The sequence below is a fragment of the Physella acuta genome, unplaced genomic scaffold (assembly GCF_028476545.2).
Source record: "Physella acuta isolate Inbredline_101_S28 unplaced genomic scaffold, ASM2847654v3 ptg001023l, whole genome shotgun sequence".
NCBI classification, from domain to species: Eukaryota; Metazoa; Mollusca; class Gastropoda; family Physidae; genus Physella; species Physella acuta.
Window position 1 is genome coordinate 68,424 of NW_026732540.1, and position 26,197 is coordinate 94,620.

Here is a 26,197-nt window from a genome sequence, read left to right on the forward strand (position 1 = left end):
CCGACTGTCCCCAAATATATCCAGTCTTCTTGGTATCTTATTCCAGGTCACGTCTCCAGGTCCAGAGTTTCTTCCAGGCATCTCCGAACATTTTTTACCGCTCCCCCGGAACGAAATGAAATTTATATAATTTATATAGAAAATATATACTTTTAAGGGGAGTGTCCGCCCCCCCCCCCCCGAAGAAAGTCTACCGCCCACACCCTCCCCTTCCCGAAAATTTCAAGTGCCCCCCCCCCCCCCCCCGGAGAAAAAAGTCTGGAAGAAACACTGTCCAGGTCTCCCTTGGTCGGCCTTATTTTCCTTCTGCCCTAAGGATTCCAGATAAGGGCGTCTTGATGGATGCAGGCTTCCTGAGTGTGTACTCAATCCATCTCCATTTTCTCTGGAGGATCTCTTCTTCAGCTGGTAGTTGGTCTGACCGTTGCCATAGTACCTCATTTCTGATGGTGTTAGGCTAACACATACGAAGGATCTATAAGATGCGTGCGTTTTTATATGCTTGAATTTTCTTCTTATTTGTGGCGGTTACTCTCCATGTGTTAGTAAAAAAAAAAACAAAAAAAAAACGGGTTTTACTAAGTGTGTTGAAGACCCGGATTTGTATTCAAAGAGTTAGATCTCCAGAACCCCAAATATTTTTTTGTTGGTTAATGGCTGTTCTTGCCTTGTCCGTCCTAATTTTTTTTGTGTGTGTCTTCTTCTGTCCCGTCTTGTTTGTCAATGTTAAAGGGGTGCTGATGGGTGTATTGACTATGAGGACTTTACTTTTCCCTCTGCGAACGTTTAGACTCAGGTATATAGAAAATTTAGCTGAGCGGCTTTATCTTGCAGTAGCTGGCGTGTGTGTGTGTGAAAGAGGAGCCGAAAGGTTGTCAGCAAAGTCCAGGTCATCCAACTGGTTCTCTGTTGACGTCTTCATAATCCAATCAATCATCAATGGCCAGCAGAAACAAGAATGGTGAAACTATAGGCAACCTTGCCTTACTCGAATCCAGTCCAGTGTTCCTTCCAGACTTTATTTCTCGGGGAGAGGGGGGGGGGGGGGCACTGTTACAAGTATATATTTTCTATATAAATTCCATTTCGTCAAGTCCGTCACCCCCCCCCCCCCCCCCCCCCCGCAGAGTTGCCTGCTCCAGTCCGTACATGGGAGTTCTGTATAGTCTGTTGGCCACGCACTACTCTACATTTGAAGGCTCAGTTTAATAGATGTTTCCCATCTAAAAAAATTAACTTGTCGAGTTACGTCGCGTTGAAAAGCTGTTGGGGCCGAACGGAAAGACACCATACAGTGATATATGAAGTGCTTGTATAAATATATAATGAAGCGCCAGTGGCGTGGCGAGGTCGGGTGTTACCCACTTTGCTCTTAAAAGACTATTTAATTCACTCTAATTAATCATTTAATTAAGTGAAATTATCATTTTTCTGTATATATTTTGCTCTTTTTTTGCCTTGGTGTCACCCCCCTAAATGGTGTCACCCGGTGCGCTCCGCACCCCCCCCCTTCTATTCGCTACGCCTCAGTGAAGCGCTTGTACAATGTCGACGGTGGTCAGTTGTTTTTCTAAAATAACATTTTTTTTCTTACACAGAATAGACCTAGGCCTAGTGCCGCTTCAATCGAAAAGAGTATCGGACAGATGGTGTCGTAAAAAAGCTTTTACTGTTTTAACTGTTTTATGCCTCGATCTATAATTCTATAGGCTTATCGCCGTTCATTTTTAAACAATAAAATGGAATAAAAATTCAAAGTATAATTTAAAAAGTAGGCTTTTAAAAACCCATGTTTGAAATCAACAAATAAAAGACTTAAGTAAGAGTTAGACCCAAGTATTAATAAAGACTTAAAAAGAAGCTATAAAGGCGATAAAGCCTAAAAGACTTTCACTGTTTATTTGCTTATTTATTAGTATTAGGCCTATTCAGAGTATTTAGCTCTAAAATCTCCAGGGCAACGACATTTTTCTTCTTAACTTAATTTTCAGATATGTAAAACGTATACGACACTTTATTTTGGTATTTATGCATGCAATAATGAATAAGCTAGGCTATCTACAAGATCTAAATCTAGATTTGACTCAATATGAATAATATAGAAATCTGGAGTGCGGCAAGTAGGCTATACAAAACAATACAACACAAAACTAGTCCTAAAACTTAACTCTATATCATGGGGCATTGCCTAAAATGCAATTCAATAAATTTAATGAACAGATGAAAAAAAAAGTATTATAATCATTTTTTTTTCAATTTAAAACAAAACAAAACAATTTGAGTATTAACACGTTTAACGCGATGTTGTGTTCAAACGGCAACCATTTTATTAATTTTACGTCGAATAGACCAGAGGTCGGAAAATGACAGAGTTGGAGAACGACAACAACCCTGTTGTTGATAACAATGTATCGCTCATCGAATTTGATGGTAACGCCCACTTTTCTAAGATAAAATTTCATCTCTTTACTTTTGTAGTCCGATCTGAAGAAAAAAAAGAGCAATACAAATTATAAAATTGTCTAAATAACAAAGTAACTTTTTTGTAACTATCGAAAACAGTTCTACATCAGAGGGAATATGGGCCAATGTATTATGTTCGAAAGCTAAACAAAATATTTAAAAATATGAAAGAAAAAATTAAAAATACTTTAAAAAGTAGATATAGCTCGGTTAGCTGTTCTTAGACTAGATCTAGATCTAGAATAAAATCTAGATCTTACTAGATCTAGATTTAGTCTAATACTAGATCTAATACTTAAAATACTCATACTAGATCTAGATCAGTTTCATATGCCAATGGCATGTTCAGTTTATTGAATATTAATATTATGAATATTTAATATTTATATTTTAACTGTATCAAGTAAACCTGACTGAATCCTAACCCCAAACACTAAAACAGTTGATACTTTGATACCTGCACACACAAAAACCCATTGTGATAATACTAGTATAATTATACTATATAATATAATAGTACTCCTCTATCTATGCTATGACCAGAGTTTCTATCAAACACCTCTTTTTCACACACCCCACCACCCTCAAATGAAATATAAGTGATATAGGCCTACAAAATATTATATACTTTAACCAGGGTTCATCCCCCTAAAAATTTAAGTCTGCCCCCTCCCCTCCCCATCCCAAAATTTTCAAGTGCCCCCTAGAGAAAAAAAATGTAAAATGGAAACACTGTCCATGACCATACATCATACTGCAGTAGCCTACTCACTAACATTTACTAACAGTGTTCTATTAATTTTGTCCTCTAGATTGTCTAAGTGTTTTTTTCAAGACTCAAATCTTTTGGAATTAATAATTTTAAAGATAACTCTTTTGTTTGCAGTTGCAGATCAAGCAAATGAACCTGAATTTGGGGGTGAAGATGATTTCTTTTTCTGTAGGAAGTGTAATAAAATATTCAAAAACTTGCCTCAGTATTTGGAGCATAAAGTCAAAGATGAAAACTTCAGAATTGCACAAATACGCTCCAAGGCAGATAAAAGAATGGTTTTGCCTCGACTTGTACAAAAAGGCAAAAGAAAAACCAAAAAACAAAAAAATGAAGATCATACAGAAACCTCAGCCAACATAGAACCTTCAGAATCGTTGCCAGAAGTTTTTGTTAAACAAGAACAACAGCCACAAGATAGTACAGACATTCTTCCAATGGCAGCTGAACCAAAGCCATTAAATAATCAATGCTTGCCAAAGAAAAGAGGTATGGTCTTAATTAGATCACCTTTTTTTATTTAATTACACCCTATATGTCATCAATATGAAATACATAATTTCTTAGATAATTAATACTAATAATGTTTAAAACTTCATGTGTTGTTTTACGTACTGAAATTAGTGGTCCACAAATTTTGTTAATTAATTTTTAATATATAAATGTTAATGTGTATAAAGCTTACATCACTTGAAGATGATGCTGAAAGAGTTCATGTTAATTACTGTTATTGTTATTTTATAAGGGAGAAAGAAAAAATCAACAGTAGCTGAAATTCAAGTTGTGCCTGAAGAAAATAGTTATATTTGCAAGCTTTGTGACAAGAAATTCAGAAGGTAAATCTTTATGTTGACAATTACAAAAGGTTCATACTACTATACTTGAATACTGCTTGTTCTACTATAATAGTTTTTCTCTAGAATAACAAGATATTATATAGTGACATATCTCACAATGTTTCTCACCATTTGTATGGTTCTGTTATTTATTTAATGGATACTGATCATGTATTGTTTTCAACATTTTACCCTTCTGTATATTTTAATTTGTTTAAGACCCTTTAGTTTACTTAACTAAGTACTAATTATTTCTACTGACAATGCATAAAACAATAGTTTATTTCCTTCTTTTGTGAATATTTATCAGCCAGACATAGCATGCTATTGCATGTTTTGTGACCATTTGAAAATATAAAGTGAATTCTTAGTAACTAAAAACTATTCTTCTGTTTCTCATTCAACTCCATAATAGAGAGGCGACTCTTCGATGGCATATGACATACGATCATAAAAACAAAGATAAAGCTGATGAATCAGAAAATTCTGAAGATGAGTTGATAATTGGAGAATCAGATGCTAAAGATGAAGACTTCAAAGTTGAGGGAAAAGATGAAGAAAAAGATGACGACATTGAACCTAAAAAAGAGATCCATGTTATTATTGAGCAGTCACTAGGAGAGGTCCACCAGGACCAAGAAAAAGCCCAGGACTCTGAGAAAACAGGTTACGAAGCAGAAGCCAAGCAGAAGAAATTGAAAGATAGGAAAAATGAAACTACAGAGCGACCATTTTCTTGTGAAGTTTGTGGCCAGAGCTTTAAAGAGGTAAGCTAAAATATAGCAGGTAGAAATGGGATTTGTTTTGGCAAGGCTTTCAAACTTTTTGTTGAAAGTATTTCAAATAGATGTTGAACAGTGAGTGTTGATTATGTTTTCCACCAGTATTATAGGTCTACCAATGAAAAAAATATCTGTACTATTTCAGCTGACAGTTTTAAAAGTGCATGCATTGGTACATTCAGATGAAAGGAAATTTGTTTGTAGCTTTGAAAACTGCCCATATGCTTTCAAAACAAAAGGTGGATTGGTACGTCACACTAGAAGACATACAGGTTAGTTGAAAATGTTTTTAAAAAAAGGAAAGAAACAATGAAATTAAGCTTTTTTAATCATTTCTACTGTGGGGTTAATAAAATTCCATTCAGGTTTTTGATACAGTTAACTTATCTGCATCGTGTTAACACTTAGTAATTTAACCTTTCCCAGCACTTCATCAGTAGCTGATTTTTCTTTTGAGCATAATTTATAACTGGCAACATTTTTTCCATTACTACAGTTTTGGCCAGCTATTGATCTTTTATTTTGCTGCATTTTCTTTTCCTTATTGTTAAGCATCTCAGTATGGTATATTTCTCATTTTAATTGTGTCTTTATATTTCAATTGAATACTCAAAACAGACAATATTAAACTGATAAAAGACCACCACCATTGTTTTTATGATAGCTTGTAGCTGGATAAATAGTTCTCAACAAAACCAAAATATTGTGCTTTTTATTAAATGTTAATCTGTGTGGTTAATCAAAATATTTTCACAGGAGAACGTCCTTTTGCATGTGAGCGATGTGGAAGGTCGTTTACAGAATCAGGGGCCCTGACACGTCACTTGAAGGCTCGGTTTGTTCACTTCTAAGCTTATAGTTTTTGTATGTTACATGATAGAGTGCTCGACTGCAAACAGTAATGTCTTGAGTTTGGATCTCTGTCTGAACTTAATGTAGCAGGATGTCCCTGAGTCCTCCCAGCTCTGATGTGTACCTGACTCATGTTAGGGAAAGTAAAGAAGCCTGGGTATAGTGCTGACCACACCATCCCTTCATATGTCAAGCTTAAGAAACATGAACTCTACTTCATCTGCCATATGGATCACTAGGTCTGAAAGGAGAACTTAGCTTGTACTTTACTTATATATTACAGTAATAATAGTCATTAAATTAATCATACTATTGGTTAGTCCATCTTTTTCTCTAACTTTTTTCCTTTAGCTTGATTTTGTTCTTTCTCTAGCCGCAACTGTTCACAAACTCCAACATCAGCCTACCCAAGATACATGAAAAACTGGACGTACCACCCTAACATCCCAGCTGTTGTGGACCCCAATCAGCGGTCAGTACGCGCAAATGGGACCAAGAATTTTGTCATGGATTTTGAGAACCAAAAAGAGGACATCCATTACATAGTGACTGAGGAAGGAGGAGAGGGTGTTGTCACGGCAACCATCAGCTCACCCCATGTGGAGGGGGGCATTAAACAAATTGTTATAACCCAAGGTCACTTGGCTGGCCAGGAGCCACCAGCACTTGAGAAAGTGGTCAATCAGGTGTGGTCTTATTTCTGTACTAAATTTTATTTCTTTGATATAAAAAGTTATGATAGTGATATTGTGTATTTTCTTGTACTATTATTATTTCTTCAATTTAAAGATAGTGGCCATTTCTTATTTTGTTAGCTATTTGTATTAACATCTATTTGGAACCTATTTATTAAATCTTAAAGCAGTATGCATTTTGATCCCATGGGTCTAAGCAGTAAAAGAATCTGTCTCTGAGCTTTGGCAAATTATACTCAGTATCTACAAGCTGTGATTCTGAGAAAAATTTAGATTTTTGTGGAATTATTGTATTATAACTTAATATTTGGACACACCATAAAAAAATAGTCCATCAAAAGTACAGGCTTATAAATCTTAAAATGAATATATATCTATATACTTTTGGTTCAATCTTGGAATAACTGATAGTGCAAAATGAAACAAACTGAGGATCATATTTAGTAAAAAAAATTTTTTTTTAATTTATTTAATAATGACAGTTTACAGTTTGATGCAGGTAGGACTCCCATTAACAAACTCTTATCTCTGTGTGCAGGTTTGGGATGCTGGTGCTGTTGTAGATGATGTAAACACATTAGCAGGAAATGAAGTGGTTAGCACCAGCGGAGTCACTGCGGATGTTGCCAGTGTTGATGCTGTTGAAACAGCAGGGGAAGCAACTATTGCAGTGTCCCTGCCTGGTGCTGGACCCAAGGGAAAACAGCTGGAAGCTGCCATTGGGGAAAGTTTGAAACACAGCACAGCTATAGACTCGGATCTCATGGACATTGTGGAGGTGGAACTTTTGAAAGAGTCTCAGTGCCATGTAAGATTGATTGTCGAGCAGTACAAAATGTTCATAAATAATCTCACACAGTTTTAGATGACTCTCTCTTACTGTAAAATGACATCATCAAGTTTGAACCCACATACCCACCTCCTAAACACTAATCCTTAAGAAAATTTTACATGATTTCCATCTTATATTTTTAAGATAAAGAAAATGTCACAGCCCTTTTTTATGACTGGGTTCATGGCACAAACTAAAGGCAAATACAAACCACATTATTGGTGATTTTACAGTCTTTTATTGATATCAGATAATATAGCAGCTACACTACTAGAACCACGGCTTCAGTTTCGTCATCTCCTCGCGCTCTCTCTACCTCTCTCTGCTTCCTTTCCTTAGCGCATGCGCACACACATCCTATATTTTATATTCATATAGCCTTTGTAAGATACACACTCAAAACATACATTCATCTACATTTAACTGTTACAGAAAATATATGCTACATTACATTTTTACTTTCTCGTATATACGAAGTATAGAGAAAGTATTGTAATCGTGCACAAAAATCACTTGAAATTTTAACTATTTTCACCGTATTACACCTCAGTCCTTCATCACATCCGAAGTATAGAGGACTTATTTTAATCGGGCAAAAATTATCAATCCAGATTTATCAAAATTAAAAGGTTTTATGCGTATTCCAGTCTGAAAAACTGGGCTTTGCAATTCTGTCCGTATGTCTGTGTGTCTGTGTGTGTGTGTGTCCGTGTGTAAACACGATAACTTGAGTACCGTTACAGCTAGGTTGATGAAATTTCATATATAAGTATTTTATCAAAATCGTAGATCCGTATCAACTTTTGAGCGATTTCGGATAACCGGAAGTGGTACTTTTTCTACTTTGAATTTTTCAAAAGCCTATAACTTGAGTACTATTTCAGATAGATAAATGAAATTTGATATGTAAGTAACAGGTCTAATTCTCTACCTTCTGTCAAATTTTGAGAATTTTTCGTTGACCGGAAGTACTTATTTACGCTACTTCCGATTTCTCAAAAAACTAATGTAAATTTTAAAAGTACTAATAATATTGCGCACTATTATGCGCTTTTTTATTCGCGTTCACTTGGTGTGCAATTAATTTGTCTACGAGATTTTATTCTATTTTTAAAACTTTAAGTATTTAAAATGGATTAAAAATCATGTCTATAGCCCGAGTTCCCATCCCCTGTTATTTTATATAAGAATATTCGAGAAAGTTTAGGGGAGATCACTCCCGGTTTATTTAACTTCCCACACCCATACACAAAATATTGCTCGAGATCATCTATAAATTACCCCTAGTGAGATTTTTATTAAAATGTTTATGAGCTTTGCAAGTAAAAGATTTTTAGAATACTACTTGCTCACTGCTCAAATGTACACTTCTTTAGTTACAAAATCACTCCAAAAATATAAGTTGCTATTGGACTAAGGCAAACTAGTTACATTAAAACTATTGTTGACACTATGTTAAAATTTAATTCTATAGTTTGTTTTTCTAAAGATTGTGATACTTTGTGATAGAACAGATTAATCCATTGACTAAATGAAGGGCTTGACTTAATATATTCTCCTGGCTTGTTTTACAGGTGTGTAAAAAAGATTTGAAAACTGTGAAAAGTTTAGAAATTCACTTGAGAAGTCACTTGGCTGATCAGCCTTCAAGATGTGGACTTTGTCACTTTTTATCCAATGATCATGAAGATTTGAGGAAGCACATTCTTTCACTGCATAGTGATTCATTAAATGTGAGTACTAAATGGACAGACCGCGATGGATCATTAAATAACAATGTTGCTTTCTTTTAAAGCTATTTTAGAAAGTTATAAAAGCTAAATAAAAACAAATTTCAGTCTTATTTTAAAATTATAACTTATTTTATGAATTTTAAAATGTGGTTTGTGTTGGAAAGAAAGGTGTGTTTATAGTGGGGAGTCTATTTCTGGGACTTAATGAGTCATACAAAGTATACATATTGTTATAGATAGATGTTAGAGTTCCTAATAGTTTTTTACACATTAATTTGAAATGTCAAATTGAATAGTATGCTGTAAGCAGATGAATCCTATTTCAGGATATAGAAGCCAGTGTGTTAGCAATGGAGAATGATGCCAGTAACAATAAAGGGGAAGCTATGCAAGATAAAAAAGCTGTTTTAAGGTAACTTGAGTGTATAAAAATAGAAATTCACAAATGTGAGGTTACTTTTTATTGATTTTTAAACCATGTAATCTCTATCAGTTTTTCATTAAAAAGTTTAATTTTTCTAGGATGTTATAACTTGAAAAGTTTTAATTAGAGAGTATGTTTTTTTGTAGGGATGCCTTAACAGCAGTGAAGCAATTGTACAGTTTGAGGATGAACTTGGCACCATCAGAACTGGACAAACCAGGGCCATCAATCACAGGGACACTGCAGTGTATGGTGTGTAACAGGTTCTTCAAGGGCAGCAACTATCTGAGACAGCACATGCGTATACATACAGGTAGTTCAGCAGCTGGTTTATCTCACATTAGTAAAATTAACTTAATACATTTTTTAGAGATAAATTACGTAAATGATATATGATTAAAGAAGTAACAAGAATTCTTATTGAAAATGAAATTTTTCAAGAAAATATTTTGATTAAAATATCTTTTTAAAATATTTTTACTGAAATTCTTTTTTTATTAAAAAAATTCTGGTAGCAGTTTATATGCTGACACTTTTTGCACTGTACATTTCATAGAATTTCATGCCATGACTTTCTCAACTCCAGGTGACCGCCCACACCAGTGTCACTACTGTGATCGTAGTTTCACATCCCGCGACGTCTTGAAGAAACACATGTATGTGCACACAGAAAACAGAAACTTCAAGTGTGGAGAGTGCGGCAAGATGTTTAAAAGAATTATACACGTCCAGCAGCACCTGAGGATCCACTCGTTGGATCGGTCATTTCGTTGCAACATTTGTGAAAAAACATTTAAAACACAGGTACTGTTTAAATGAACAATGCTCATATTTATTTTCATTACGCTTAAAATGTTTTAATAATCCCAGACTACACACACTTTGTATGTCATTAATAACCATTATTATTAAACTCCCTACTGCTTAAGTTAAATAACAAATACTGAGCTCACTGATGTTTAAGAAGTCTGCACATTTTTGTGTAGGTGTTTAGTGTGTAGTGCACAGTTCTGATTCCTCTTTATATAGGGGTTTCTAGGGTACACATCATACCACTCTTCTGTGCCAAAATCACATTGAAGGCTGTCAGCAACATGTTTGTTTTTAAAATCATAGCACTTTCTTACATGTACAGAGCTTGTCCAAATATCTTCACTAATTAAATATTATATTTGCATTTCTTTTTATTTCTAATGTTATCAACAATGTATATATTAAATGCAGGCCTATATATTAAACATTTTTTTTTTCTAACAATATAGTATTCACTAAAAGTCCACCTGAGAACCCACTCTGGAATCAATCCTTACAAGTGCCAAGTTTGTAGTCGCCAGTTCCGTGAGAGAGGAGCCATGCAGAGGCACATGAGGAAACATACAGGAGAAAAACCATTTAAGTGCCATCTTTGTCACAGAGCATTTGCTGAGCAAGGGACATTATCCAGGCATCTCAAAGCTAAAAGTAAGTCCCCTGTCAAGCTTCTTCTGTATGCAAGTTTTGCTGGTGTAGTTGAGTGGTAGAGGCTTGATTTGTTAATATTGAAGGATCAGAGTTGTGCAAAACTTGATAATAATCTGTTTCTGTCTGAGTTCACTCAGCTGTTATGAGTACTTGTCAAACATCTTGAAAAGCATAAGCAGCTAAGCATTGTATTGATCAAGCGACGGAGTGGTCTAGCGGTAGAGAGCTGGACTGCTAACCCGTAAGTCTCGAGTTCGAATCTAGGTTCAAGTCAGTAGACCGTCCCTGAGTCCACCCAACTCTGATGGGTACCTAACTCACGTTAGGGAAAGTAAAGGCGGCTGGGCATAGTGCTGACCACACTATCTCTTCATATGTCGAGGGCATCGAAACAAGTGAACTCTACTTCACTTGCCCAATAGACCGTCAGGGTTGAAAGGGAAACTTTACTTTTATTGTATTGATCACACAAATTTTAACTTTAAGCCCCATAAGGTCAAATTTATTAAACTTCTTTTTAAACTATAGTTTTCTTTTTTAAATATTAATAAGCATTTTACTTAATATAGGAATAAAGATAATACATTGTAATTATTGGAATGTGTATTGAAATAAAATTTGTATGTAAACTGTAACAGCAGGTTAAAATATCAACAATTTTTTTTCGTTATATTGTAAGCGGTGGAGCAAAATAATTTTAATTAATTTAGGTCCTTAGATTGCAAGATTGTGAAACTACTTATGTTTAATTAATTTAGTTCCATGTTCCGCAACTCGTGATGCTGACAACATGGACACAAGTCATGACAACAATGGCACCATGTTGGCCCAGTTTTCCTCCATGGTCGCAGACACCCAGCACTACATCCTGCCTGAGGTGGACTCATGCAACCAGTATGTCCTGTCTACTGACCAGGAGGTGAGTGACCAACATTTTATTTGAACAATTTTAATTGGACAACACATTAAAATAAAATCAGTTTTTCAAGGTGTTAAAAATTTGGAACATTTCTCATGGTATTCATTCCATAGAATTTTTTTTTTTTTTTTTTTTTTTTTTTTGCTGCTAGAATAAACTGTAATTTAAATTTGAAAAATCAAGGGTTAAACGGTTGGCAATATTGATATATATGCAATGCTTGTAATTTTTATTGATTTCAATCTTCTACATAACTCTGACAAACATGATGTAAAAGTTTGTCCCTGTTCATAAAACAATTATGGTTAAAAAATTAATTAAATAACCAGTAATAACTATAATATTTTTTAATTTAAAAAATTGTGTAACTTCTATTAAATGAAAATTTTACAGTAAATAAAATGATAGTAGGTCTACATATAAAATATTATTCTATAGTACAAATTGAAAACAGAAAATTGTTGGCAATATATTAATGCACTTTTCTACTATATCAGCTTACAGAAAATTATGTGATTTTACAAACAAATGAAGAACAGACAGGGGAAGTGGTGGAAAACTATCAAATAGTTACTGAAGAAAACATGACAACTACAGAGGAAACCATAACAAATGAGGTTGGATTAGAATTTTTCGCATAATCTCTTTTTAGATATAATTAATTTTTTTTTCCATAGCTTTTACAGATTTGAGTTTTTGAAAAATTCTTGACTTAAAAATATTTTGTACTTAAATACTGATGTCGTTCTTAATCTTATCTCTCCCTGTCCACAGAACCAAGAGACAGAGACATTAGAAATTTATGACTCCAGTACTGGAGAGTCTGTCATCATTGTGGCAGACAAGTCTATTGTGGACCTAGTGCGGGACCACCAACCTTCTCTCATGTCTGATGAAGGGGGTACCAGTTTACAAAAAATTAAAGACATTTTGTGGGCTGCAGGCAAAGGTGACATCACCACTTCTTTTACAGAAGGGGAAATTACTCATAATGTTGTTCAAGAAGAGACAACTGAAGTCAAACAAGAGGAGGTAATTACCATCAACTCTGAAGCTGATCACAGAGAAGAAGAAACTGTTATTAATATACAAGAAACTAGTTCACAATAACTGGTGCTGGCACCCATTATTTTTTTTACTTCATATTTTCAAAAATTAATATTTTTTGCATCACATTTAACATTAAATCATGTTAATGAAGAATAACCGTTATTTTCATGATTTGTTTTGAGTGTTGTTAATTTACTTTATAATGAAAATCTTAAAGTGTTTTCATGTGACGACTATAAAACAATTTTTACTTAAATATTGGTATTATTATTACACAGTTGTGGACATCTTAACAGTAAAAAAAAAAGTATATTTTGATGAAATAGAAAAACCGATACAGCATTACTAATTGTCTAACTAAAACAATATAAAATTTTCTTATTAGGCAATGGCATTTCTTGATTTTTTTTAATATCACAAGTGACTCACTACTACTTATTGTATCAAAGTTATTTAAGATTAGGATCTTTAAACTGTAAAGCCTGTTCCCGAATCCTCCTTTCATATTCTGCCTTGTTTTGACTGAAACATAGTTTACATGTTAGGTTAATAATCCAAAATTAAAGTCACATGCAAATTATTACATTTTAATGCCAAAAAGTGGTATGATCTATCTAAATGCAAAATGACTGGACAGTAAAGAAATTAAAAGAATAATAAAATAGTATTTTCTGTGTCTTACACATAAATTATATTTGCATCACGATTTGCTGGACTGTTTGGATTTGGTTCATTTAGAAGATCTTGGATGCTTAAAAGAATCTGAGGAGTTATTTGTTCAGCAAATAAAAGGAATTACAAATAGAACATGTAGTTTTATTTTAAAAAATCAAATTAAAAAAATTTAATTTAGGAGAATAATAAAGAATGCTAATAGAACAAACATTTATTACTGCTGTCTGTTGAAATTATTTAAATATGTATCAGGTTAATTTATTTCTAATTGTTAACAGTTAAATCTTAATGCAATTTTTTTAAATCAACCTCTTTTAAGGTCACTGCCTCTCGCCAGTAATTTGCATCACGCAGCAATGAAAGACAAACCACCCCGTTTGCAAAAATATTTGGGTGGAATATTGTTGGTTGAAATGTACCTTTTAAAAAAATAATAAAATTAAAGTAGACATTTCTTGTGACAGTGTAACCAAAAGTAAAAATTCAATTTTTTTTTACCAAAGAATTAAAATTTTCTCTTTGGCAGGGTAGATCTATAAGTTTTACAATAATATATCAAATAATGCATGGAGTTGTAATTTTAATGTAAAGACTCTAGCTAGCACATGTATACACTTACATTCAGGTGCAACACTTGGATACGCATCTGTGAAAGTCATCTTCAAGGAAAAGAGACCACCCTCCCATGATGTCTGAAAAATAATATCCATCAATTGATCACATAGTACTTCAAAATACATTGTCACCTCTTTTCTGGAATGCAAATAATGTACTTTTTTTTTACAAATGTTACATGTATAGTATATGCATGTGTATACATATGCATAATATAAATTTGTTTGTTTTGTCCTATATTCGTGTGGGGATATAAGAGTGAGTTGTGTATGTATATATATATACATAAATACATATATATATATATATATATATATATATATACATATATATATATATTTATATATATATATAATGTATGTATTATAATTACCCCACCCACAGTAAAAAGCTGGAATCGTGCATGGATTTCTTTATCATCTAACATTGGTGTGATCCTCATAAAAAAAAGAACAGATGTAACACTTACTCCCTTCTTCCCCGGTATTTTACAGTCCCATTTCATTAAATTCATAGTACCATCAGCATTTTTGGTTGGTGTCGCTACAAAACCCTGGATAAAAACAAATGTGCATGGTCAAACATTTAGAACGTTTTATACAATAAATTAAACTTTGAGATCTAGTACTGCACACGGCCACTTACAAACGGATGATCTTTTCTCCATGCTTTCCTTTCTTCAGCCAGACGACCCAGTGCTGTACTAGACATCGTAGTGTGGCCTGCAATATACGTTTTGAAAACTGTATTGGACCTACTCCAACTCCCCCCCCCCCCCAACCTATATCTCTTATCAAGCTATGTGAGACAGTTGGCAACGTCAACCAAATTTAACTGACCCTCCTTAAATGGCGCCACACATTTTTTGACGATTTTACACCCCCTCCCCCCTCACACACCCTATATTTACCAAAAACTAATCCCCCAAAAATGACATCACAAACGTTCACACCCCTCGCTCCCTAAAATAACAATTGAAGATAATTTTGAAGAATTACAAAATGCGTAGATTATATTCAGTCACTTTTCTTTATACTCCAATCCAAATAACATTCGTCACAAAAATCTGAGACCTCTTTCCTTGGTGGCCTATTTGGTGGTTACTTTTTAATTTGGTATCACACTGTTAATTATGTCTGTAAATCCAAGTAGCAATACATCTTAATTTTGACTGTGTAGGCCTATTATTCATTGATGCTGAATTACTCAGATCAGCAGAGGACCGAGACAGATGGCAGAAAATTTGAGCTGGGTGGACTCAGCGACACCCGATTTCGGGATCCGAACTCGAGACTTTCGAGTCGTAAGCTCTACCGTCCGACCATGCTCTACACATCATAGAAGAAACTCTAAAAATATTATATGAATTAAAGGTGTTGGATTGCTCGCTCACACATAAATTAAACACTTCTAATATTTAGAAATCTACACACCGACACCAGAATTCTACAACCCTATCGTCGATTAAAGGCATAAGATTACGGGAATAGAAAATACAACTAACGAAAAAGTAGCCAACAGATTTACTGCGTTATCATCATCATCATTCCTGCCAGTGTTCCTGCCAGACTTTTTTCTCCGGGGGGGGGGGGGTGCACTTGATATTTTCGGGGGGGGGGGGGGGCGGACACTAGTAAAAGTGTATGTTTACTATATAAATTCCATCTCGTTCGGGGGGGGGGGGCCTTCGCCTTCGCCCCCCCCCTCCCCCGAAGAGATGTCTGGAAGAAACTCTGATTCATGCAGACCCCCACGAATAGCTTAGGGACGCGACCACACCTCTCTATCGTACTCGGTTTTGGGCAATTCGTACAAGTTGGGTCCAAGACATTCCGGCTGCTTGTGTTTCTCGTACAGCTGACGTTTTCCGTTTTTTCTTTGCCTAACTACTTTTCTCTTTTCTTAGGGATTCCAATCTAGAGCCTCTTTGGTGATGTTGCAAGGTGATTTACGCAAGGTGTGTCTAATCCCTCCCCACTTGCGCTTTTGTATTTCTTTGCCAATAGAGCCTCGTCCAGTTTTTTCTCCACAGTTCGGCATTGGTACTGCTTTTACTGCGTTATTGAAATTGAAGTGGCTTTGTACGGCATTCACAGGTTGTTGTCAGGGGCCTAGATTTACTTGTAATATTTAAATCTGTTTGCTTGATGAAATGTTGTTTAGACTATAGCACCCATAAGCCTTTATAGCAGATATAGGCTATAGAAATATTTTGATAACGTTAATAAATTTGATTTACCTTTTTTTTTGAAACAACTGTGTACACGAATCAACAAAACAGCATATATGTATACACCAACTAACACACAAGTTCTAGGAAAACTGGGGTTTTTTTTTCGAGAAGGTGTAAAACGAAAAGTTATGGGTAAAAATAGAACAGATCGATTGTAGACATTTAGAACTGTCTATATAGGCTATAGAAATATTTTGATAACATTAATAAATTTGATTTACCTTTTTTTTGAAACAACTGTGTACACGAATCAACAAAACAGCATATATGTATACACCAACTAACACACAAGTTCTAGGAAAACTGGGGTTTTTTTTTTCGAGAAGGTGTAAAACGAAAAGTTATGGGTAAAAATAGAACAGATCGATTGTAGACATTTAGAACTGTCATTACTGCAAAGACAGAATCGGGAAGAACAACTATTACGTGTCATTTTTAAGTAACGCGACTTTTGTTCAGTTTCACTATAGAGATAACCGACAACAGTAATACAGGCGATATTTCATTTTCGTATCTGATAGGAAAAAGTGCCTACATCTGATAATTAGCGCATAGGCCTGGGCACAGTGGCGTAGCGAGGTCGGGTGTCACCCGGTGCGGCGCTTAATGGTGTCACCCCCCCCCCCCAGAGGCGTAGCGACCCTACCCGGGGACAAACGTTCAAATTTTCGATTTGCACCCCCCCCCTCAAACTTTCGATTTGCACCCCCCTCAAGTTTTTCTCTATATATTTTGCTATTTTTTGCCTTGGTGTCACCCCCCTAAATGGTGTCACCCGGTGCGGTCCGCACCCCCGCCTCCCCCCTCGCTACGCCCCTGCCTGGACACTTTAGGCTACTTTGCTTAGAGTTTTGTGACCAATAGTATTTATTTTTTTCAATATAATTTTGAAAAACAAACGTTTATATTCTTTGAAAATTGTACAAGTTGTTCAACTTTTTTTTTCACTACCCTATAAATCACTTGGGGGAGAATATACAACTTTCTTAAAGCTTGATCAATTGGTCTCACTTCGAGTTCATATTTATCTTAATAATTTTAGCGAAAATAATAAAGAGTAGGCTATTTTTAAAAAATGTGGTTACTTAAAAATTGGCTAAACATCAACCATTAGTCTGACATAAGTATGATACTGCAGTTACTATGAATTCTATTTTACAGGGAGACAAGTTTTAAATTACAACGCTACCCGTTGTTTTTACTATATTTGCATTAACCATACTGCAGCTCCCATGTGGTTTTTATTAAAATACTCCTCAGTAGCCGGGCGCCCCCCCCCCCCCCAAGGTCGGCCAATCCATCAGCCCTCCTCCAGCCACGTCTCTGGGGAGACACATAGTCGTAAAACATTTTGTCGGTAGCCTATTTTATCATATATATAAACATATAGTTGGGATTAATTTGTACTTTAAATGACTCATAAACTCTTAATTAATCAATTGAACTGGCAAAAGGTGTTACGTCTATTAGCAATTTTGTTTGTTTAGCTGTGCGGCCCACCCCCCTCCATACATATATGGACAGTGGTACCTCGAGCTACAAATTAAATTAGTTCCGTATCATTTTATAATAACTGGATTCCAGCAGAGTTGAGCTTACTGAAGGTGCTGGAAGAGGTGAAGGGTAGAGGAGATAGGCAGAAATTTACCTCTTGCACTTACTCTCTACACTGTTAGTAGTTAACTCTTTCGGTCTCTTTAAACCACTCGTTACATTCTTAGTCCTACGCTATTCTAAACTTAAAATTCAGTGCACATAGTTAACTTAAATGCTACTTCAAAATTTATTATTTCTGTTAGTTAACTTGACCGCTTTTGGTTCACTGGTCTTTGCCATTTTTTTGTCACTTTTACACCCAGGCCTTTAAAACAAATCTTGCTTCCTCCCTTTCAGTATGTTGCGGAAATTTTATAAAATAGCAGCATGCACAATCTGTTGCAATTTTTTCGGGCTTTTCTTTTCCATGTGCCGTGAAACTCGTGGATCAGATTCCTCCTATCTCAAAGCAAAAAATCCCCAACTAGAGGAACCACCAGAAATCAATGTATGCATATCTTTAATGCATTATTAGAATTTTGGAAAGTTGAGTACACTCCAAATAAAGTTTCCGCATTTACATGTTCAATGCATACAATAGCAAGTTATTTTAAACATATTAGACTAAAAATCTAACTTAAAAAAACAATCTTTTATCAATAGCGCCATTCAAAATGAGCCGTACAGAAAACAAAATAAAGCATTCATGTAATCATTGACTTTTTATTCAATATCATACATAAAGGTTTTTCAGGACAAAATATGACTCAAAGTAATAAGTTGACAAAAAGTACAAAAAACTGAGAAAACTCCACTGATGTATCTTTTTTAGGCTATACATGTTCAGCTGTAACAATGTGGGCCAGTATACTAAGGATAAATGCCTCATGTTCTTAAATGACAATCCTATCGAGAAGTTGGGTCCCTGAATCTGGAAGCCTGTTCTCTCACTCGTCTCTCATACTCTGCACGATTTTGACTGAAAGTAACATTTAGTAAGAATTAAGCTACCTTTGTTGTGTTGGCTGACTAGTTGGAACAAATGGAGAAATCCAGAGTATTGAAAAAAAAAAGTAAGCTGGACCATCAGCAGTATAAGAAAATTTCTTTAGTGTTGAGAAAGCAAAGGTAACTCACCAATAAATTGTGTATGCCTCAGCTTGAGCAGGGTCTTTTATGTTGGGCTCATTCAGCAACTCCTGGATACCCAGTAAAATCTGGAGACAAACAAGCAAAAGAGTAATTGACAACTAGTGCATGAGATAGTTTTAAGATTTTCTATAAAGAAAGCAGAGCTGATACTTATGGTAGTACCTACACTGCTGTCTGAAGTTGAGGGTACAAGCATAAACAGTGTAACAATAAAATTTGCAGCAATCTCTCCATAAACTAACTCAACAAATCTTAACAATTAACATCTTCTAACAAAAAACTGAAATGAAATAAGCTATCAGCAGCCATTCATTTTCTTCTTCGTACTTAATTTCAGTGTTGAAAGGAATTCCCACTAACACAATTAAGTAAACGTGTCAACTGGTAATGCGCCACCTTGGCTGTTGACTCCAATTTCAGCCTGCTTTTTTGGATTTGCTTCCATAGCATTTGTCCAACCAAGTACAAATTACAACGCAGCAGTTGTTTGATTTTCGATTGTTTCTCCTAGATGAGTGGCTGTCTGCAGCTATCAAGCCTCGTCTGCCAGGGTTTCGAACTCGGGACTTATCGGTTCAGCAACGTTGAGCTTAACCGACCCGACTTCGCTGACCTCCATTCAACAGATCAAAATTGCCTGAATGCTGTTGGTTATTTTCACTACAACTAAAATTCTTATAACATTTTAAAGCTTGAAATCAATAAAATGGTAAAAATCTGTTTTGAATAGTTACACATGGCAGTATACCTGTTTTATTGTGACTGCAGGACGCCAATCTTTTTCTTCATCCAATAATGAAAGACATACTGTACCAGATGGATAGACATTTGGATGAAACAAAGGTGGCTCAAATTTACCTGCAACATCAGAGATAAAAACTGCTTAAACAACAAATACAATAAAATATGTAAAAAAAAAAAAACAACCAAAGTGACAGATACAGGGGTGCCACTCATTTTCTAAGTGAATCCTGAAAATGAATCCCAAAATTTTACCAATCCTGAAACTAAAATTTGAAATTTTTGAAACCCTGAAACTTAATTTCGCGCGGAATTTCAAAATAAAATGGACTATTATTTCATTATTTTTTGAGACATTTGATTCATATTATGTTCAATTTAAATTCCTTTAAAATGGATTTATTTTCTTTGTAACAAGCTTGAAATAAAAATTAATCTTTAAAGGATTGTGCTTACAACAAAATTAGTTTACAATGTTAGTCCCACCCATCTCTAGGCCTACCCCATAATGTGTTATTGTAGAACTCCCCCCCCCCTCCCAGCCAGCTTTTATAACATTACTGTATTTAATTTTTGAGAACTTCCTAGCTTGATTTAAAGTGTGTAGTCAGCCAATTGCTAACCTCTATGTCTTGTTATTGAATAATAAGCGCACTATATGCAGACACCTAATAAGATTGTCACTGTATTAAAATACAGGGTTGACTTACTGTAGCTATTCAAGGCTTTAATTATTAACAGCCACAACAAAAACCTAAAACCCTGTTTTCCCAATCAACCACCAATGGGGTCATCCATAAATGATGTCACGCTTTTTTGACGATTTTTACCTCCCACCTCCCCTCGGTCACATATCTGTCACAAAAAGCCAGACCCCGCCCTCTAAAATGACGTCACACCTCAGCCTACACCCCCCCCCCCCACCCCTAAAAATTGCAGTCGAATTTTTCTTAAAATACGATATTTTCCAAAAATCTTGTCTGACCTCTGTCAACATAGAGTATTTTAATCAATTCCTATTACACTTTATTGAAACAATATTCTAAAACGCGAAATAACGGCTAAAATTCGTTTTCTAACATAGCTTTTGGATAATGCAAAAGTGTGATGTCACACCATCTGAACCCCTCCCCCTCATGACAAAATTGCGACCCCCCCTCCCCTTACGAGTGTGACGTCATTTATGAACGACCCCAACGCCCCCACCATTGATATACATGATGACGTGAAGAAATATCATGGAAGTTTTAAGTCCATATCGCGGAATAACAGAATTAAGTTAATTTTAAAAATAATTTTAGAAGTAACTACGCTAGTAATACTCATGTCAGAGATGTAGCCGCCCGACTAAGTGAAAAGCTGATTTTTTTTTTACAAGCGGTTGGGAGGGGGCAGTGATAGCGGCTATTTTCTCAGACACGGTACTTCAAGGTTTTTTAAACATTTCAATGACGTTTTACCAAAGTAAAAAAAACAATTAGATGTAGACCCTGCTAGATTGTGTAACTAAATTATAGCAGGCCTACATATTTTGTTTAATGATATAAAACGATGCAGTTCTAGTTTTGTTTCTTTCTTGAATCTAGAAGTAGGCCCTTATTAAAAATAACCACGTTAAAATTAAACAGCGCTTGTACTTGTAGAACTGCCTTGACAGTGAGACACGACTCAGACTGTGCTTGCGTGGTCTCGTGACGTAGGTCTTACGGTCAGCGCGACCTTGAAGAAGCGGGTAAGAGGTGGTAAAAATACATAAAATAGTCCTTCAAATAGTTTTTTTCTTTTCTTTTGGTAATACCAAATACAAAAAAAAAATTATTATTTTTTTATCTGAGCAAAATCTTTCGTTTTTTTTTTTGTTTTTTTTAAAGACCATCGGCGATGCTAGTGAGCTTGATCTAGTACTTGTAGGCTTTAGTTGTTTTTATTACACAGCCTAGCGGTATCCCATTGATGACATCACGTAAATAATGCGAGTTTTACCCCCAACCCATATCGTCATAAATTAACCAGACAACCACACCACGAATGACATCAAAAAGTTTCGTCTACAGCCTCACCCATCTGATACAGCTGATTTTTATTTGGTCCTTGGCGCACGCGTGAGATTGTTGCTGACGTCATTTACTATTCATTTTTTTCGGAAAAGGCTATTAGCGGGAGTGTTGACGATAAAAACGATTTTTACAATGCCAAAAATTTCAAGCTTAAAACTATCTAAATTTTTTTTTTAAATGCAAACCCGGAAATTTTCAAACTCAAATCTTGCGAATCCGGAAAGGGAAAAAAATATGATTCTCGAATCCGGAAATCCGGGATATCCCGGAAAAGTGGCACCCCTGCAGATATATAACTTCAAAATTACAGATCAAAAGATGGATTAGTTTATACTTACATTTTGGTGGAGAACTAGGATAATCATCTTTAAACAGCATTCGCAACATGTACAAACCACCCTCCCATGGTGTCTGAAAGAGACAGAATTCAAGTTCTGTATTTGTAGGATGAAAAAACAAATATTCATAACATATGCTACAGTCTACATCCTATCACATTACTGGGTGAAACGTAATACTCAGCACAATACCTTTAAAGATAGGCGTAGTCTGTATACAAGGCTTTAATTTTTTAATTTAAATTATTCATTATTATAAAAAAAAAATACACTTCCCAATATGAAAATTATTTTTTGTTTATCCTATGACTACATTTGCAGATAGCATTGTATTAAGATTTGTTCTTTCAATTTTGCTTTTAATGTCAGTGATAATATTAAAAAAGACTAATATAAACTGTTGCATTCAAAGAAGTACCAATAAATTGGATAAACTCAAACAAAAATGTGTGTAATTAACCTGCATGAAACTGAAAGTCACAAAAATAAAAATTCTATTCTCTTGCTGAAATAATACTTACTCCCTTCTTGCCTGGTATTTTACACTCCCAATTTAAAAGATTTAGTGTGCCGTCTGGGTTTTTTGTTGGTTTGGCTACAAATCCCTGTTTGAAATGCACAAAGGAACAATTGACTATGGAGACAGATAATCTATCACTATCATAGATGTGTGTAACATATACAATGATTAATTCATTCAACTACTTAAATTTAAAGCATCATAAAAATAAGGTGGCTATCCTTACAAATGGATGATCTTTTCTCCATGCTTTTCTTTCTTCTCCCAAACGACCAAGTGCAATGCCAGACATTTTGTTGTGTGTTTTAAGTCCTTAAACTCCTGTAACAAAAATATATATCCTCGTTTTAATATAAGCTGACGGGTAGTGTGTCAGGCCGTCATCGCTATAGATTTTAAGAAGTCTCTCCCTGGGCGCGGACGCCCGGGAACACGTGTTGTTAAAAAAGACTAATATAAACTGTTTTTAGTTTTAGTTTAGGCCTACTGTTTAATTTTATAATTTTGGGTAAGTTTTTTTTAGGCCAACTAGATCTAGATCTAAAAGTATTAAAAGTAGGCCCTAAAGCATTTGATTTAGGTAGGCCTATTGGGAAATTTTTCCTAATTATCATAGAATGATAAAATGGACCCAGATTAATCCTATAATATACCCCATTGATAAAAATATCAAATTTATCATTCTAGGCCTAATAGTTTTTTTTATATGAATTTTCAAAGTTATGTGTTTAACTTGTTATGTTTCATTGTAACCTGCATTCCAGACGTGTGATTGGCTTTAAACTTGCATACAAATGTTGCTATTAAAGATATAATGATAAAACTTTGCACATTTGTACTCAATGATATAGGCAATAGAAGTCTACAAATAAAATAAAAATTAGAAAAGAGGTAACTAGAAATAATGAAGTTAAATTAAGGGGTGTGGCACTGTTCTATAGTGACTGCCATACGAGGATTTCCAGACTGCACAGCTAGGTTGCTATTCCATATACCATCATGAAACTTTATATATTAGGACTAGAGCATGTAAAAAATACAATCATGCAAGTAAAATAAACATAGCTAGAGGAAAACTATAAATAGTGAACTTGAATATGGTACAGCGCAATTAGACTATGATGATTAACTACAGGCTAATATGTTACACTTCTTTGTTGCTACTATAAAAATAAAGATTAAACTTTACATATTGATTCTGGTGTTAGTAATAAGAATGCTAGTATATTACATATTGTACAGGTAATGTATAGAGTTAGAACTTACAAGTCAAATACAGCACAATATGATCAAGATACTTAACGATTTGCCATAAACATTGGATTTGTGTCCGTGTATAACATGGTAAAAATGTTATTATTAATTTAGAAAATTTTGGTTCTTGTAATGTTTCTGATGAAAAGGGTTGAGGTGTGCTAAAACTCAAAGATTGACATTTCACAGTATTCTTATTTATAAAATGTTTAGTGAAGTTGACGTATCCTTTGATAAATTCTTAAATGACATTAATTAAAGTGTTCATGTTTTCTTTCTATTATAGTTGCCTTTAACTAAAACTGTAATGCAGTGCAGCTTATAAAATTGGGCATAATTATTTTTAATTTAGGCCCTTTATAGTACTTTATAGATCTAGATACTACAGATAGGCCTGTCAGTATTTACATTAAGGCCTAATAGTTTATATATATATATATATATATATATATATATATATATATTATTACACATCTCTAGACCCATTATTGTTTTAGTGTTTTCATTTCCATTTAGATCTAGATCTAGATTCTATTTTTTTAAAACTGTTTACAATAAATATAGATTTTTTTCTACTTAACAATGCCTTTATAATCTATTTATCTGCAATTCGTTAATGCTAGTTTGCTAGATCTAGTTAACCTGGTATTAAGAAGGTTAATAAAAATCTGGCCAATTTAAAATTTTATAATTTATTTAGGCAGCAATTAGGCCTAATTACATTCTTTCCATTTTTAATCTAATAATTTAGATCTACATTATATTTATTTTAAAGCCCATTTTATTGTAACAGTCCATTTAAAAACAAACAGCTATTAAAAAACATCGTATGCGCATATTTATTAATATCTCGTAGCCCGGCCGCCATTATGAAATTACGCATGCTTTCTCGTTCCTACCCCTACGAGTTTTATCGCGCTACTCCTCATTGGCCCGTGCTTAAAAACCCTTCAAATCGACATTTCTATTTATCCAAATGGTTGGCATGCTATTTAAGCCTATTTTCATGCAACTTAAAGGATTATTTATATCTGAAATTTAGTTGTCAATGCGCCAGTTCGGTAGCGTCGGCATTTCGACAAATATTTGCTATTATCGGTGATCGCTTTCGGTATCGGACAATGTAAAACGGGAGCTAATTCATTTATTAGTATGTATAAAAGATGAAATTCAACTCAAATATTCACATCGAATACATTTTATTCTTCGATTCCGATGGCGAGAATTAACATGTTAAAAAATGGCGAATTTCAACAAGTACGATGAAAAAAGTCAGGATGTGGTCGTACCGAATCGAAACAGCGGAAGTCGAAATGCCTAGATTTAGGCCTAGCCTAATTTAAAATCTTAAAAAATTAGGCCTAGGTTTAATTAATAAGTAATTCGTCTTCAATCATCTACACAACAGCATCAAAACATTACTAAGCCACCAAATTAGAAATAAAATGACATGAACTCACTGCACTAACTCACTAAACTTTTTCAATCTTCAGTCAGCTAACAAACACAGATCAATGACAAAGATGACCAACTCAACCACAACCACTCGCAAAAATAGTAGATCTACAACTAGATTCTAGATCTAAATGAACTAGATGCAATGTTACAAATACATTGGTAATATAGGCTAACACACTATAGAATACTTTGATTACAAAAAAATGTAACTAGTTTTTAAGTAATTTTAAGTCTAAATAAAAAATATCAATAAACCTATTAAAATAAGCGCTATTCTACTCACTGGCAGTACGGTCAATGTTAGCCAGATGCCAGTTTTATGACTAGTGTTTCAGATTTATTATCGTTACAACATCATTAACTTTAGTAAAACATACAGACATTGGTTATAATTTTTAAAAATATTTGTGCAAAATATTTGTATTATGATAATATATTTTATATTTTAGACCACACACACTCCATACCTTTTTTAAAATTACTTCCGACTTTGAAGAATAGACAAATATTCCTTATCATTTCCATTCTGGCATATGATCCCCCCCCCTCTTCAATTCAATTTCTCTAAAAAGTAGAACCCGCAAGTTCTCATTGGCCTAATCGATGTAATGTCATTGATAGCTAGGCCCAAGACGATGAATAATGAGTCAAAACCATATTATATATAGGCCTATATATATATATATATATATATATATATATATATATATATATATATATATATATATATATATATATATATATATATATATATATATATATATATATATATATATCGCGAGAAAGAGAGAGAGAGAGA

The 26,197-nt window shown here is 34.3% G+C and overlaps 3 protein-coding genes across 10 annotated transcripts; 1 reads left to right on the top strand and 2 right to left on the bottom strand.

Annotated features, from left to right (window-relative positions):
* Positions 1 to 1,630: 1,630 nt before the first annotated feature.
* On the top strand, positions 1,631 to 12,879 carry LOC131954727 (transcription factor E4F1). Of its 3 annotated transcripts, XM_059318465.1 has the most exons (17): positions 1,631 to 1,649; positions 2,349 to 2,430; positions 3,350 to 3,724; positions 3,981 to 4,071; positions 4,487 to 4,838; positions 4,999 to 5,125; positions 5,610 to 5,688; positions 6,079 to 6,391; positions 6,939 to 7,208; positions 8,807 to 8,965; positions 9,292 to 9,377; positions 9,536 to 9,702; positions 9,976 to 10,193; positions 10,652 to 10,850; positions 11,609 to 11,769; positions 12,267 to 12,386; positions 12,544 to 12,879. In XM_059318465.1, the coding sequence occupies exons 1-17, from the start codon at positions 1,647 to 1,649 to the stop codon at positions 12,877 to 12,879; spliced, it is 3,138 nt and encodes a 1,045-aa protein (XP_059174448.1). In that variant the 5' UTR covers positions 1,631 to 1,646. The 3 variants fall into 3 exon arrangements, with proteins under 3 accessions (XP_059174448.1, XP_059174449.1, XP_059174450.1); XM_059318466.1 differs by lacking the exon at positions 1,631 to 1,649 and having other exon boundaries at positions 2,310 to 2,430; XM_059318467.1 differs by lacking the exon at positions 1,631 to 1,649 and having other exon boundaries at positions 2,342 to 2,534.
* Positions 12,880 to 13,209: 330 nt separating this feature from the next.
* On the bottom strand, positions 13,210 to 16,730 carry LOC131954728 (SUMO-conjugating enzyme UBC9-B). Of its 3 annotated transcripts, none has more exons than XM_059318469.1 (7): positions 16,564 to 16,730; positions 14,755 to 14,831; positions 14,579 to 14,662; positions 14,114 to 14,186; positions 13,804 to 13,913; positions 13,502 to 13,581; positions 13,210 to 13,341 (listed from the first exon to the last, which is right to left on the bottom strand). In XM_059318469.1, the coding sequence occupies exons 2-7, from the start codon at positions 14,818 to 14,820 to the stop codon at positions 13,269 to 13,271; spliced, it is 486 nt and encodes a 161-aa protein (XP_059174452.1). In that variant the 5' UTR covers positions 14,821 to 14,831; positions 16,564 to 16,730; the 3' UTR covers positions 13,210 to 13,268. The 3 variants fall into 3 exon arrangements, with proteins under 3 accessions (XP_059174452.1, XP_059174451.1, XP_059174453.1); XM_059318468.1 differs by lacking the exon at positions 16,564 to 16,730 and adding an exon at positions 16,353 to 16,438 and having other exon boundaries at positions 14,755 to 14,832; XM_059318470.1 differs by lacking the exon at positions 16,564 to 16,730 and adding an exon at positions 16,349 to 16,438.
* A 1,842-nt stretch (positions 16,731 to 18,572) lies between these two features.
* On the bottom strand, positions 18,573 to 25,884 carry LOC131954734 (SUMO-conjugating enzyme UBC9-B). Of its 4 annotated transcripts, none has more exons than XM_059318479.1 (7): positions 25,866 to 25,884; positions 22,913 to 23,007; positions 22,688 to 22,771; positions 22,167 to 22,239; positions 19,779 to 19,888; positions 19,016 to 19,095; positions 18,573 to 18,857 (listed from the first exon to the last, which is right to left on the bottom strand). In XM_059318479.1, the coding sequence occupies exons 2-7, from the start codon at positions 22,976 to 22,978 to the stop codon at positions 18,785 to 18,787; spliced, it is 486 nt and encodes a 161-aa protein (XP_059174462.1). In that variant the 5' UTR covers positions 22,979 to 23,007; positions 25,866 to 25,884; the 3' UTR covers positions 18,573 to 18,784. The 4 variants fall into 4 exon arrangements, with proteins under 4 accessions (XP_059174462.1, XP_059174459.1, XP_059174461.1 ...); XM_059318476.1 differs by lacking the exon at positions 25,866 to 25,884 and adding an exon at positions 25,682 to 25,723; XM_059318478.1 differs by lacking the exon at positions 25,866 to 25,884 and adding an exon at positions 25,654 to 25,697.
* Positions 25,885 to 26,197: the final 313 nt, after the last annotated feature.